The sequence below is a fragment of the Polypterus senegalus genome, chromosome 10 (genome assembly GCF_016835505.1).
Source record: "Polypterus senegalus isolate Bchr_013 chromosome 10, ASM1683550v1, whole genome shotgun sequence".
NCBI lineage: Eukaryota > Metazoa > Chordata > Cladistia > Polypteriformes > Polypteridae > Polypterus > Polypterus senegalus.
This window is the reverse complement of record NC_053163.1, coordinates 69974448-69990910: the sequence shown is the minus strand read 5'-3', so window position 1 is coordinate 69990910 and position 16463 is coordinate 69974448. Positions and strand designations below refer to the sequence as shown.

General features: G+C 39.2%; 1 protein-coding gene across 2 annotated transcripts in view; it reads left to right on the top strand.

The window, feature by feature from the left end:
* si:ch211-26b3.4 (connector enhancer of kinase suppressor of ras 2) overlaps positions 1-16463 on the top strand; it is a 615118-nt gene that overhangs the window by 326350 nt on the left and 272305 nt on the right. For both annotated transcript variants that reach the window (XM_039765942.1, XM_039765943.1), the window contains exon 8: positions 12049-12117. In XM_039765942.1, coding sequence (XP_039621876.1) covers positions 12049-12117 — 69 coding nt within the window. The remainder of the gene's footprint in view (positions 1-12048; positions 12118-16463) is intronic.

Genomic DNA, 16463 nt, shown 5'->3' with positions numbered 1-16463 from the left:
GATACCACAGGGGCCACAAGAGGGAGCTGCAGGGAGGACTGAAGAGTCATATGTGCCCTATAAACCGGAAGCACGTCATAGGAGGAGCGATGACAGAAGTGACGTACTTCCGGGGTGAAGAAAAGGACTTCTACCTGACCCGGAAGTGATAAAGAATCACATGGACTGGGGATTGGGAACACTTCCGGGTCAGGGAGTATCAAAGGATTGTGGGAGCTCCCAGATAGCGAGCTGAGCTGGGAAGGGTGGCAACACGTCTGGGAGTGGAGGATTGTTTATTGTATTATTGTGATTATTTATATGAGTATAGTGGAGGAGAGGGTGCTTTGTGCACTGTGGAAGACAAATAAAGTCAACTTGTGGACTTTTATCTGGTGTCTGGAGTCTTGGACAGGGGTTCAAGGGAGCGATAGCACCGCCTATCTGTCACAACATATATATATATATTTATATTGTAAAAAAGATCAGACTCGACACACTTAAAAAGGTTTGAGGCAGCCACCCGTGTATTATCTCTAGCTGCAATGGGTTTTGCTTTTAAGACAGAAGTGTCTTCGATGGAGTCCAGACATGAACTGATTGTTCTTTAGCTGTCTCCCATTCACTTGTGTGTGACAATATATAGTTTAAATGAAATACTACACACACACAACTGGGTTGTAATTTCAAACAAATCTGTTAATAGAAAAAAAAATACAATGTATAAATATATTATACAGTAACCATTTACACAGAACATTTAATAAATCTACATAAAAACTTATTACTCCAAAATTTTCAATCAATGTGTCTAACTAATGTATTTTCAATCTCAATATCAAATCCAGTTAATTCAAAAATAAAGTGCAGGATCAAAATAAGAGTCCCTTTTAATATTCATTTTCTCTATCCTTACTGAATTTACTATAATATGCTCACTTATCTGGCTCCCCATATCAATAAAGAAGAAAAATATCTTCCAAAATCAGTCCCGTTTGTCCACAGTTTGTCATGTAGTTCCCTCCTTTCAGCTTGCCACTCATAAATTGTTAGGGATAAAAACAGCTTATACTGTATACTCAGCACGGAAAGTTGTCTTTTAGGATTATAGTAATATAAACAATCTCCACGTAATTTATTTCAGTTATTAAACCATGAATAGGCATCCCTTTTACACAAAGATTTCTTTTTCATTTTCTTCTGTCTATCTCTTTTTTGTTTTTTTCTATAGCACGCATACCCAGCCTCACTTACTTTACTCAGCGATGCAGGATTTATTCGTTTAACTGCTACTTTATTACAAAGGGCTATACTATATACTGTATATATTTATTTTAAAGTAACGTCACACTCACCAGACCTCAGTTTCTATTCTCTGTTTTTCCGGTTTCGATTCTCTTTTTTCTTAGTTTCTTTAAAGAACCTTTATCGAAGATTCTGGTCTAACCTGTGTACAGTATCAGAGGCGGTGTTGTCACGTGTCTCTTTGTTTCAATACACACCTTTTCTTTTCTATCTCTTTCTCTCTGTGTATTTATTTGTGTCTGTGCAAGGGTGTTCACAGCTCCTTTGTCTCTCTCTATAGAGACTTCCCTGAAGTTCTTAAACATATACTGTATACTACTGATTTATATTTACAGTGGGTACGGAAAGTATTCAGACCCCCTTCAATTTTTCACTCTTTTGTTATATTGCAGCCATTTGGTAAAATCATTTAAATTAATTTTTTCCCTCATTAATGTACACACAGCACCCCATATTGACAGACAAAAAAAATAATTTTTGAAATTGTTGCAGATTTATTAAAAAAGATAAACTGAAATATCACATGGTCCTAAGTATTTAGACCTTTTGCTCAGTATTTAGTAGAAGCACCCTTTTGAGCTAATACAGCCACTAGTCTTCTTGGGAGAGATGCAACAAGTTTTTCACACCTGGATTTGGGGATCCTCTGCCATTCCTCCTTGCAGATCCTCCCTAGTTCTGTCAGGTTGGATGGTAAACGTTGGTGGACAGCCATTTTTTGGTCTCTCCAGAGATGCTCAATTGGGTTTAAGTCAGGGCTCTGGCTGGGCCATTCAAGAACAGTCACAGAGTTGTTGTGAAGCCACTCCTTTGTTATTTTAGCTATGTGCTTAGGGTCATTGTCTTGTTGGAAGGTAAACCTTTGGCCCAGTCTGAGGTCCATGGCACTCTGGAGAAGGTTTTTGTCCAGGATATCCCTGTACTTGGCCGCATTCATCTTTCCCTCAATTGCAACCAGTCGTCCTGTCCCTGCAGCTGAAAAACCCCCCCACAGTATGATGCTGCCACCGCCATGCTTCACTGTGGGGACTGTATTGGACAAGTGATGAGCAGTGCCTGGTTGTCTCCACACATACCGCTTAGAATTAAGTCCAAAAGTTCTATCTTGGTCTCATCAGACCAGAGAATCTTATTTCTCACCATCTCAGAGTCCTTCAGGTGTCTTTTAGCAAACTCCAAGATAGAACTTTTTGGCCTTAATTCTAAGCGGTATGTGTGGAGACAACCAGACACTGCTCATCACTTGTCCAATACAGTCCCCACAGTGAAGCATGGCGGTGGCCTATGCTGGTATCAGCAGAAGGATGGTTGGAGGATGCAGTACTCCGAGGTGAGAGTGGGTTAGGGTGGTCAAACCTGTTAAAAAAGTTGTTCATCTGGTTTGCTCTCTCCACGTCTCTCTCGAAGGTGGCACACCACTTCGAGCTGCAGCCAGTGATAATCTTCATCCCATCCCACACTTCCTTCATGCTGTTATTCTGCAACTTCTGCTCCAGCTTTCTCCTGTACTGCTCCTTTGCCGCCCTGAGCTGGACTCGGAGTTCCTTCTGCACGCGCTTGAGCTCATGCTGATCACCACCTTTAAAAGCCGTTTTCTTCTGGTTCAAAAGGCCCTTGATGTCACTTATAATCTGTGGCTTGTTGTTAGCATAGCAGCGTACTGTTCTTACTGGAACAATGTCCATACAGAAGTTGATGTAATCAGTTGTGCAATCAAAAACCTCCTCAATGTTCTCACTATGTGACCCCAGCAGTATATCCCAGTCTGTAGTTCCAAAGCAGTCTCTCAGAGCTTGCTCTGCCTTAGGGGACCACTTCCTGAATGAGCGTGTGGTTATAGGTGGCTTCCTCACTCTTGGTTTGTAGTGAGGGTGAAGCAGAACCAGGTTATGATCTGCTTTCCCAAGTGCAGGCAGCGCGGTGGCGCTGTTATGCATCTTTAACGTTTGCATACAGTAGGTCAATAGTCCTATTTCCTCAGGTGTTACAGTTCACATACTGGGAGAAGGCAGGTAATGTTTTGTCCAGCGTTACATGGTTAAAGTCTCCAGAGATTAGCACAAGTGCCTCAGGGTGCTGCGTTTGTAATTTAGCAACTGCGGAATGGATGACGTCACTCGCTATCTCCGTGTTCGCTCGAGGGGGGATGTAAACAATAACAATGATGTGTCCAGAGTTTCTGGGCAAGTAATAGGGGCGCAAACTTACAGCCAACAGTTCGATGTCCCTGCAGCAAGTGGAGATTTTAATGTTTACATGTCCAGAGTTGCACCATCTTGTATTAACATAGAGAGCGACACCCCTTCCTTTCTGCTTCCCGCTGGTACTTGCGTCTCTGTCCGCTCTAACTGTGCTAAACCTGGGTAGCTCCACGTTAGTATCTGGGATGTTAGTTGATAGCCATATTTCACTAAAACACAGCAAACTGCATTCTCTGTAGATCCTGACATTTTTCGCCAGTGCAACCAGTTCGTCGATCTTATTTGGTAGTGAATTCAAATTTCCCAGGATCACAGAAGGCACCAAAGGTTTGTAGTGCCACTTTCTTGCTAGACGAGTGGCTTTTATCTTAGCACTGACTCTGCTGCCCCGATACCGCCTTCTTACCTCGTCAGGTAAATAGGGAACCACACCGGCGTGCGCATTTGTTCTCAGCGCTTGAAGTTGACTACTTGAATAGACGAATCTCGGTGTGTAAAAATCCATCTCCAAGTAGCAAAAAGTGTCCATGGAATGAGTCCACATAAAAGAAAGTGGTAGGAGTTAACAGTGAAAAAAAGAAAAACAGAGAAAAAGGTAGAAAGATAAAGATAAAGACTTTAAAGATAAAGTCATACACAGAGCTGCTGGAAAGGCTGCCACTCGCGTTGGCGCCTGAGTCATAACTCAGGCCTGTGGGGTTCATGGGGAAGACGTGCCCCACAGGTGAAGAAAAATAAAAAGTGTGCTGGTTTTTACACGTTCCTCTGCGTCAGTCTGTGCCAGGTCGGGTGCTATATAGCGCCTTTTACAATAGATAGAACTTTATTTGCCCCAAGGGAGAAATACAGCTTTTTTACAGAAGCTCATTAAATAAATAAATAAATATTATAACAAATAACAAAAACAACCACACACCCCAAAATACAACAAATTACTAAAAAGAAAGAAACACTACTAACTTAACTAAGGTCAAAAAGATCAGTCACAGTGATGTATTATAAAGGTATATTGATGGTGGTATAAAGGAGACCCAGTAGCGTATCTTGACACACTTCTGTTATATAATTTGTTGGCTGAATTTCCTCGTTTCGGTGCGTAGAGAGTCTTCTCTGCCTGTTCTTATATAACTTCTCTGTGTAAGTAGACCAGCCTGTCATTGATATGGAGTCCCAGTGCTTGTAGCACTGTATCACCTCCACATCCACTCTCTGAGTACTGACAGGACATAATGAGTCCCTTGCTTTTCCTGTTGTTGAGTTGCAAACAATTCTTTCCATATCAAGTAACCCTTTTCTACATAGTGACTCCTATAGTCTGTCTCTGTATTTTAATGGTGCATCATAGGGACTGTCAGTATTAAAAGAGGTTAGTACACTAGAAGAAGAAGTTAGTGTTTGTCCTTTTTGTAATATTATTTGACTGTCATTATTATGAGCAGATATATAGGTTGGAATTTAATTTTATTGCATACACATGTCACTGGAATGTAACTTGAATTTGATTTGCACCTTTTCCAACATTAGAAGTCTTAACTTCCAATTCAAACCTTCACTCTTGATGAATACGGAAGCAGTAGTGAAAAAAGTTCTCTAGATGATCAAATGCTTCTTGTGCTTTATGATTACACAGGCATTTTGCATTAGAATTCTTAGTCAAATATGTAATTTGAAAACAGTTGTGCTAAATTTCCTAACAAACCATTTATAGTAACTGGCAAATCTTATAAATTATTTCACTTGTTTGACAGAATCATGCATAAAATTAATCTTTAACCACTGGAACTTCTGCTGTATCCACATTTAATATGTAAAAAGATATTTTGCATCCTTAAAAATGAAACCGTAAATTGAAGGAAATCCTATTTTTGTAATTATAATCAGCTAGCTATCCCTCACGGCTCTGCCCGCGTAGAAGTTAAGCAGGACAGTGAGGAGTGCCGTGCCCGGCTCCCTACTCCTGATGTCATGCTTCCCCTCCCTTCGGCCTGCAGTCTCTGTCTCGGGTTAGCGTGAATACATCGCTCCTGCAAGCAAACTATGATTCTTAGCGCAATGAGAGAAGTCACAAAATCAACCGGAAAGTTCAAGCAAATTATAGACAAAAACCCAATCTAAATCTGTTAAGTAGTTCTCTATTTTTCTAACTATGCTGAGGTAAGATACGCCTCGAGGCAGATGTGTGAGTACGGGGGGCCCCCGCCCCCCTCGGCCCTTTGCTGCGTCTTTCTCAGATTCGTGCAAATAAATCGGTACCGCAAGTGAACTATGATACATAGCACAACAAGAGAGGTCTTAAAATCAACCAGAGCGAATTATAAAAAAAAAAAAAAACAATCTAAATCTGTTAAGTATAGTTATCTCATTCTTAATCGAATTAACATTTCCTTCATATACTGTTAAAAGTTTGGGTTTTTCTAAATTATAAGATAAAATTTTAATTATCATCAATAAGGCAAAAAGTGATAGTATACTGCATATCAAAAAATGCCATTTACAAAGTAATTGGAATAACACTGGTGCCTTTGCTAACCCCTTACTAAGTATTCTTAATGTTCAGATGAATTATTTAACATTGTTTTTATTTCATGGCCATTTCTTTTTCTAACTAGGTTATATACATTTTTTACATTTAATTCTGTACAGATGTTCAAGTTACTAATTCCATTATTGAAGAGGTTAAGAGTAATAAAAGTGGATAACTTTTTACACTGTTTTAATTATATACTGTATAATCAATATGAGCTCTAAGAAAAAACAGCTCCAGTTAGACAATTGGAATGGCAAATTTATCTAGTTGCAAAGTTTTCTTTTATTGGTATACAGTGTGCCATATAATAATTTTCATAACCTGAAAAGGTAGGATATAATCTGGCTTTAGTTAAAGCTACTCTGAAGAACAGATCAGTAACACAATTATAATGCCTTTGTGATGGCAGTTCAAATGATCTTTTGAGCAAACAGAAAAATCAGGAATTGATACAGGAGCCATTAGTCGTGGTCTAAAAGAAACTGAACATCAAAGCCACAGTAACAGTTGAAACAAGAACACTAATGCCTAGGGTACTTGGATAAAAAGCTAATTACAGTGAATTAATTAAGTTGTTTGGGACATTATGCAAGGCAGTATTATTATAGCAAGAGTACCAGTGATGTCACTGAACCGGCTACTGCAATGACAAGAATGGGAATTTGTGGATGACATGTGGACAAAATGGCATGGAGTAAATATAAAAAATAAAGAAAAACAACATGCATAACAGCATACATGAAACAACACAAGTAAAAACTAACATAACAAATTGGAATCCTCATGTATAAAAACTCCAAGCCACACAAAAACACACTTCTAAAAGTAATTAATTACTACTACTGTGAGACCAAAGGTTTGATATTTTAAACGTACATCTTTTTTGTTAATTTCATCACTTAAAATCTAAGGAAGCTCTTTGCTCTAAATTATAGTCTCCTGTCATACTCACTACTTGACCATTGATCCTTTTAAAAATGATTTTTTGGTTGTCAGCCAGAAGCCAATCAGTTTCTTGCAAGAATTTCAGGCAGTTTCTGAACCTGAATTAATTATGAGCTGTTCATGGTTGAATATGTATGAAATCAACGTATTACTTTTTGCAATTCATTTTCTGTGTCTGACTTCTTTATTTAGTAATGTTTCATTTGCACATGTGTAGAAGACTTAGCATTGTATGGTAATTTGAATTCCTAATTGAAACATGATATATGAAAATTTAAAAGTAACAAAGTTGTTGAACCAGTAAAGCCAAGAGTGCCCCTTAGTGATTAGAGGTCCCCATGAAGTCTAGAGTGCACAGAAAAGCAATAAATGGGTATGGGGGAACCCTAGAACTCTTGATGGTGCTACAGTTTGCACCACTGAATCCCTTTCAGGGCCTTTCCAGTACAGGTAAATTATTACAAATTTCACTTGCTTTGTAATTTAATGTTTCTGTTTCCTTTATATCCAACTTGTACTGATTTATTTGATATTTTAAAGGTATGATCAGGTGTTTATCTACTATTTAGAGGTTACCCTTCTGTGATCCGGCATTTCCACTAACGGTACACCTTAGGTCCCAATGGTGCCTGATAAGTGAAGGTCTACCTGAAATAGTGAATTGAATAAATAAACCTCACATCTCACGACGTATCTTCCTCATGTGGTATTAGTCGCTTCTTCAACCCTGCCTATACTGTATCTGACCTCACCCCATCCAGTATCCTGTAGCGAGGTGTTCTTGCTCTAAAGTGCACAACTGTAGTTGTTTCACTGTTTTGCAATCGGGAGCAGCTGTCGAATGATTAAAAGTATCTACTGTATATAAGACAATTGCTAAGCTGAAGTAACCACTTTTAAGATAAAATTAAAACAGTAAATAAATTTGTTGTTGAAGTTGCGCTGAATGTTTATTGGATTCAAAATAGATGAGTACTAAAGCTTCATAAAGGTAGATTTTGAAATTTTAAAAATGTACAGCAAGCTGTTTTCAGGATATCTCGATGACAGTTGTAATGTCCTGACAGATTTCCTTGAAGAATAAGCATGTCAGATTTCACAGAAATTGGTGCACTGGGAGCAGATAGAGACAGACAGACAGACAGACAGACAGACATGGATATCTCAGTAGGTGCTGTTTGCATTATAGTCAGTCATCCCAGTAATACAGCTTGTAACTGAGATTATCCTTATTATATGTTAAAATTATGGAATTTTAAGCATTATGCCAAATAATTAGTAGGTCTTATTACTGTTCAGTGTTGGCTGAACAATGAAATCTTACTCTGGTACTGTGGAATATGCAATAAATCAACTATGGACAATGTTATTACTTAGGATATGCATATCGTAAGTAAATGGATCACGTCATACACAGATAAGCACTCTGCGAACAAAAGGCACGCCACCTTAGACTGTGCAGCCATCAAGCGGAGCATCCACTTTTCGTGTCGCCCTCACACTAAGACATTGCATGTGAAGAACTGCTGCAGCTCCATGCTGAATTCTGACCTTCCTAAACTGCTCTCTTCCTCCCATCAACCCCTGTGAACTTGTGCCTGGCTGCTAGAAACTGAAGTCCTCTTTGTAGCTTTTCCACTTGTTCATGCTAGTAATTGGCTTATCTTCATATAGATAGAATATCTGTTTTCTCTGGTCCCTATCATTTAATGTTTAATTTTTCCGTAAGAGTCCTCTTCTCAAATAAATGTCTAGATTTTCTGTTACATTTTTGTTTTATGTTCCAACTTGATTGGACAAGGGTATTCTCTTTGCCATCCTAATCTAGTACATTTATATGCATCTGATAATCTAAGGAAAAGTACATTAAGTTAAGGATAGTGTCTGTTAGCTCCAGTCACATAACCTAGAAAAGCCTGCATTAGTAATGTATAAATCTAAGTTCTTTTTTCAAATAATGACCTAAATATTGACAAATAATTTATTTAACATAGTTTACCATAATTTAAAATGTATTTTCTAATAAATTTATGATTCTTATTTTTTGCTGACAAAAACCCATAGTGTACAAAGCACCACTGTTTAAAATTAGCCTTCATGACTGGCAGAAAACATGGCTTTTTACTGATGACAATAATCTTTTTTGTGTATCAGTGGGTTATTTCATATTGTTAGGATCTGGTAGTAATTTATGATTTTTTTTTTTGCTCTTTTTTAATTATATGTATATGTTATGAAGCAATTAATTTTTATTTGTACTTATTTGCTTTTTTCTAGTTACAAGGGGCGTTCAAAATGTTTCCTAGTCACATGACACTCTCAGGCACGACCAATTACTACTCCTCCCGCCTTCACCGTTCATGACGAAAATACAAAAGTGCCGAAACTTTTTGAATGTCCCTTATATATGCCATCTGTATTTGTTCTCACAAGTCTCTCTGTTCTGTGTTACCTAAGACTGAGCCACAAATTAGAAAAAGTTGAGTGAACTTCTAATCACATAAAAACATGTCCCAAAGTGACTTACTGGTCATGACCTTTGGTCCAGATTCAGTGACCACTTTAAATTCATCCTTGTCTCTGTCACTCTAATGTTTCCACTGAGTTCTCTCAACATCTTTTGCCAAATCAAAGTAATCTCTGCCAGTCACATCTTAAAGCTCTTCTGGTTTTTATCTTTCACAGAAAGAAATTAATGAGTTACAATACATGTGTACACTTGCCCTTAAGGTGCTGCAAACAAAAGTATAGAAGTGCTTCTGGCTTATAGACATTGACTGAATACAAAATATATAAAAGAGGCAATATTATCATTTATCTCAGTATACTATATGACTAAGGCAAGAACATAGGTGCAGATTTTGTGGATTATGTAAAACACCATGGGCATTACATTAGAGAAAACAACCCACTAATGTGCAATTACTCTGCCCACAAGTGCCAGATAAAGGCAGTAGTGTATTTGGCTCTGTTTTTGGTGTGTGAGAGTTGGTTTCACAGGGTTAGTGTTAAGATGAAGCTTCTGAATATTAGTGCTGGACATCATCAAGGGTGCATTTTATTTTGGCTCCTGCCTGTGATTTTTGTGGCCAGGATATGAAAGCACATTTGTGGTTTGAAAGTAATCCATTTCAGCAACCTAAGGGTTGTGGTGTTCTCTTGGCATCAAATGATTGGTAACTCTAATGTTCACTGTAATGGTTTAAAACTGAGTGTGATGTGGCTGAGATAAGAATTGGCATCTGTTAATATGGAGTCATGGCCCTCTTCCAGAAGAGAGTGACTTGTTTCCCTTCAAGTTAAGAGGTTAGTAGCTGCTCCAAGTGGAAGAGTTCAAAGACTTTGGGTTTATGAGTGGATTGAGGTGATTGTGAGATTGATAAATGAATCAGTAAAGTAGAAATAGACTTACAAACATTCTACCAGAGCATGGGGGTGAAGCTGGAACTAAGCTATCTGGTGCAGATGTAGATTTATTGATTTATTGGTCAGTCTACAGACCTATAATAATTACCTCTGACCACAGGACTAGTGCAATGACTGCTGGAATGTGATTAGAAATGCAAGCAGCTAAAATGAGGTTCTTGCAGAGGGTTGTTGGGCTCCTTCTCTGTAGCAGGCAGTTTGGTAGTATGGGAGGACTTTGAAGTAGAACTGCTGCTTCTCTAGACATAGGGGAGCCAGTAGAGGTGGTTTGGACACATATTTAAGATGTGCCTTGGGTGCATTACCTTGAGAAATGTTCTTGTCACCACACACTGGGAGAATACTTGTTGGCTGACACAGGACACACCAAAAGGATTATATCCCCCTACAGTCTTGTAAGCATCTGTGTTCATCTTAGGGGGGGCATGATGGACTTGCTGGAGATGGAAAGTCCTGGTCTTCCATGCTCAGCATATAGATTCCATGATCCTCAGCAGAACAGATGGAATGAAAATAAATGAAATAAAGATACAATGCAATAATATGACAAAACAATTGTCAATTCATGATGTTGTGATAGGTAATTACAAACTGCCATTTTATGAGAAGATGCATATTGATTTGGGATTTTTTGTATTTTATTTATTATTTATTATTAGTCAGTCAGTCATTTTCTGACCCGCTGTATCCTAACACAGACTCATGGTGGTCTGCTGGAGCCAATCCCAGCCAGCACTGGGTGCAAGGCAGGAACAAACCCTGGGCAGGGTGCCAGCCCACCGCAGGGCACACACACACACACACCCAATTACCAATGCACCTAACCTGCATGACTTTGGACTGTGGGAGGAAACCCACACAGACATGGGGAGAACATGCAAACTCAGATCTCCTTACTGCGAGGCAGCAGCGCTACCCACTGCACCATCGTGCTGCCCCCATTATTATTATTATCTCATTTTAATGTTTTTGTTTTCATGTATCTATTGCTTTGTCATTTTGTAATGTACTTGGAGTTACATCCTGTGTATGAAAATGTACTATAGAAATAAATATTGGTTGAGGTCAATTTAGTGATGCAGTAACACCAGTTGATCTATCTAGAAAGCAACTAGTGTGAAGATTTTGTTCTTTGTCACTAACCACACTCTTGGCACAACAAAAGCTACCGTTCCTATATTTAAAGTTTGTCTGGCTCCTTTTTGACTTGCTTCACTTCTTCCCTAACTGAGCTACTCTCCTGTTTACCATTCTATTTACTTCTAATGCATATCCATTGTATGAAGCTAAGACCATAAGAAAAAAAATACTAAAGATTTACAACCTTAATTTAATTTAATTTAATTTAATTTGTTCATTTAAATATTAATGAGAGAGTTAGAGTGATAGAGCAATGTTTGTGTGTTTATAGGAAAACTGATAAAAGTTTTAGAACTGATTCTGTTGCATAGTATGGTCCAAAGAGCAACCATAGATTTGCATTCTTGTTGGGGAGCTCTGAGTACCTTCAAGATTTTTTTTTTACCGGCTAAGTGATTTCCAAGCCTCAGTTACTACCACATTATTGCTTCATTTATGCTTTCATTATATAATTTTTATACAATAGCTGCCCAAAATGAAATGGCTGCTGTAATTAAGACGTGTTTTTATTTACTTTCTGTTTAGTCACCTGCTGACCAGTGCAAGAAGATACACGCTGGTGATGAGGTAATCCAAGTGAACCACCAAACTGTGGTGAGTGACAGCTGCTGGCCAATTCTTTGTCTTTGCTGATTTTGTTCCCATTGTCTTGTCACATCTTTTATTCGGATCTCATAAATGAATGTATTGCAATACTCAATAATCAGACTGAGCATACGCTGATTATCTAACAAATGGTAGTTTGTCTCCAAAGCAGGACTTTTGTTTTGTATGAATTTCCATGGTACATAATAATGATCGCCTGTTATTGTCCATTTAGCGATGTAACCCAAGGCACTATGCCAATACAGTCAGTGTGGAGCCTCATACAGTTGTTCTTTGTTTATGAGTACGAATCCTGTCTAGAGTGCCCCTATTGTGGGGTTTTCATATTTTCTCATGCCAATGTGGGTATTATTCTAAGGACAGTCCAAAGAGACAGTTTTAAAGACATATATCAAAAATGTTTTGTATTTATACTGTCTTAAAATAAATTAATGAAAGCATTTGAGTTTTGGTGAAGCAGTTTCAGTGTAGACTGGTTGATTAATGTGCTTTGATAGCAGAATCACATTCCATATTATCAGAATAGCAACGAATGTAGGGTAGGAGGCACCATACAAAGTAGTTTTGTGTTTTCTAGTATATCAGTGATTAGCAGCCATTGCACTTAATCCTGGGAACAATTACATCAATTTATCAATTCTGATTGTCTCTTTATTGGAGCTTTGTGCTTTAACACTGTCCTAGGTGATCAAGAATTAAAAACAATTTAATAGATGTAAAAATATTTAAATTCAATTTATTCTTATTAATGGCACTTCCACCTATGAGTCCAGCATTCTATACACTAATTTCAAAAAAAGTAATACAACATATTTTGGATTAAGGAAATGTTGAGACTCATTCACTTTCTGGACATTTTATTGTGTTGTAGATTTAACTTTAAATAGATACAGTGCATCCAGAAAGTATTCACAGCGCATCACTTTTTCCACATATTCTTATGTTACAGCCTTATTCCAAAATGGATTAAATTAATTTTTTTCTCAGAATTCTACACACAACACCCCATAATGACAACGTGAAAAAAGTTTACTTGATGTTTTTGCAAATTTATTAAAAATAACAAAACTGAGAAATCACATGTACATAAGTATTCACAGATTTGCTCAGTACTTTATCGATGCACCTTTGGCAGCAATTACAGCCTCAAGTCTTTTTAAATATGATGCCACAAGCTTGGCACACCTATGCTTGGCCAGTTTCGCCCATTCCTCTTTGCAGCACCTCTCAAGCTCCATCAGGTTGGATGGGAAGCGTCAGTGCACAGCCATTTTAAGATCTCTCCAGAGATGTTCAATCAGATTCAAGTCTGGGCTCTGGCTGGGCCACTCAAGGACATTCACAGAGTTGTCCTGAAGCCACTCCTTTGATATCTTGGCTGTGTGCTTAGGGTCGTTGTCCTGCTGAAAGATGAACCGTCGCCCCAGTCTGAGGTCAAGAGCGCTCTGGAGCAGGTTTTCATCCTGGATGTCTCTATACATTGCTGCTGTCATCTTTCCCTTAATCCTGACTAGTCTCCCAGTTCCTGCCGCTGAAAAACATCCCCACAGCATGATGCTGCCACCACCATGCTTCACTGTAGGGATGGTATTGGCCTGGTGATGAGCGGTGCCTGGTTTCCTCCAAGCGTGACACGTGGCATTCACACCAAAGACTTCAATCTTTGTCTCATCAGACCAGAGAATTTCGTTTCTCATGGTCTGATAGTCCTTCAGGTGCCTTTTGGCAAACTCCAGGCGGGCTGCCATGTGCCTTTTACTAAGGAGTGGCTTCCGTCTGGCCACTCTACCATACAGGCCTGATTGGTGGATTGCTGCAGAGATGGTTGTCCTTCTGGAAGGTTCTCCTTTCTCCACAGATGACCTCTGGAGCTCTGACAGAGTGACCATCAGGTTCTTGGTCACCTCCCTGACTAAGGCCCTTCTCCTCTGATCACTCAGTTTAGATGGCCGGCCAACTCTAGGAAGAGTCCTGGTGGTTTCGAACTTCTTCCACTTACGGATGATGGAGGCCACTGTGCTCATTGGGACCTTCAAAGCATCAGAAATTTTTTTGTAACCTTCCCCAGATTTGTGCCTCGAGACAATTCCTTTGACTTCATGCTTGGTTTGTGCTCTGACATGAACTGTCAATTGTGGGACCTTATATAGACAGGTGTGTGCCTTTTCAAATCATGTCCAATCAACTGAATTTACCACAGGTGGACTCCAATTAAGATGCAGAAACATCTCAAGGATGATCTGGGGAAACAGTAAACTTTTTTCACGTTGTCATTATGGGTTGTTGTGTGTAGAATTCTGAGGAAAAAAATTAATTTAATCCATTTTGGAATAAGGCTGTAACATAACAAAATGTGTAAAAAGTGATGCGCTGTGAATACTTTCTGGATGCACTGTACATTTGCTATTTTGCCCATCAGTCTACAGAATCAATGAGCTATAATAACACAATGAACACGTTTTCAAAAAGGTTTGCAAGTGTATTTAAAATCAAAAACTGAATTCTTTCATTCATGTAAGTATTTAAACCTTTAATTCTGTACTTTCGAGAAGCTACCTTAATCAGCAATTACAGCTTCAAGTCTTCTTGTGTAAGTCTCTACAAGCTTCGCATATGCAGATTAGGACACCATATCCCATTGTTTCTGGCAGATCCTCTAAAGTTCCATTAGATTGGAAGGGAAGCATCTGTCAACTACCATTTTCAAGTCTGTGTGGTTTAAGCTCGGGCTTTTGCTAGGGCACTCAAAGCCACTCCAGTGATGTCTTAGCTGTATGCTTTGAGTTATTGTGATGCTGAAAGGTGAACTATCAGCCCAGTTTGTGGTCACGTGCACTCTGGAGTAGGTTTTCTTCAAGGAATTCCCTGTATTTTACTGCATTAATTCTTCCTTCAATTTTGACTAATCTCCCTGTGCCTGTTGCTGAGACTTCCATAGCATAATGCTGCTATGACCATGCTTCGTGAGAGTGATGGTATTTATGCAGGTGATGAGCAGTGCCTGGTCTTCACTAGGCATACAGCTTGGAGTTCTGCATTTTGTCTCATTTTGCCCACAACATCTCTCAGTGTCCTTTAAATGCTGTTTAGAAAACTTCAAATGGGCTGTTGTATGCCTTTTACTCAAGAGTGGATTCCGTCTAGCCACTCCTCCCATAAACACTGATAGAGTGTAAGTGAAATGGTCATCCTTCCGAATGTTCTCCCATCTCAACAGAAGGCTTCTGAAGCTCTGTTAGAGTGACTGTTATGTTCTTTGTCACCTCCCTGACCAAGGCACTTCTTGTGCGATTATTCAGTTTGGCCAAACAATCAACTCTGGAAAGAGACCTAGCTCCAAACTTCTTACATGCCATAATCATCGAGGCCAGTATCATTTATATCCTTGCTCTGATGTATACCTCAACACAATTTCATTGTAGAGGTCTATAAAAAGTTTCTTGGACTTAATGGCTTCGTTTTTTTTGCTTCGATGCAGTTTGAATTGTGGAGCCTTATATACACAGGTTCTTGCCTTCCTAAACAATGTCCAGTCAGCCACTGGTTGGCTCCAGTCAAGTTCTAGACACATCTCAAAGATAATTGAACCAAACAGGACACACTTTACCACTGTTTGGAGTGCTACAGCAAAAGGGTCTAAATACTCACATGAATGAGATTTCAGTTTTAGATTTGTAATAAATCTGAAAACCTTTCTGTAAAACATGTTTTCACTTCATGATTATTGATTATTCAGTGTAGATCAATGGGTTAAAATTTTGCAAATTTACCCATTTAAAATTAAATATACAACACAACAAAGTATGCAGAAAGTGAAGGGATCTTAATACTTTCTGAATCCACCATAAATAAAATATAAAATGGCTGCTAAGATTTTCAGTTGCTCATTTTGGTTCAAGGATACATTAAAGTTCACATTAAAATTCAGTGAAACCCATCCCATACTGTATATGAAAATGTACTGTTACCTCATGGCACAAGGGGATCAGATCTTGCCTGTGTGCAGTCTGTGTGGTGTCCACATCTCTGTTAGGCTTTTTCCCCAGTTATCCTACTGCAGTGGTGGCGAACCTATGGCACGCGTGCCAAAGGGGGCACTCAGAGCCCTCTCAGTGGGCACGCGCGCCATCGCACGAGCACAGAGTTCGTTACTATAAAGCCAGAGGAATGCGGGGCCGGGCTGCTCCCCTCACCGCTCCCCCTCTTCACGCGCTGGAGGACTTTTCTCACATCACCCGCCCCTCTGCTCAGCAGCCCAATGGGAGCGCTTCCTCCCTCTCCTGTCTGGGGTAAGGCGGGCGGCACACATGCTGCTTGAGGGTGTGGCACGGACT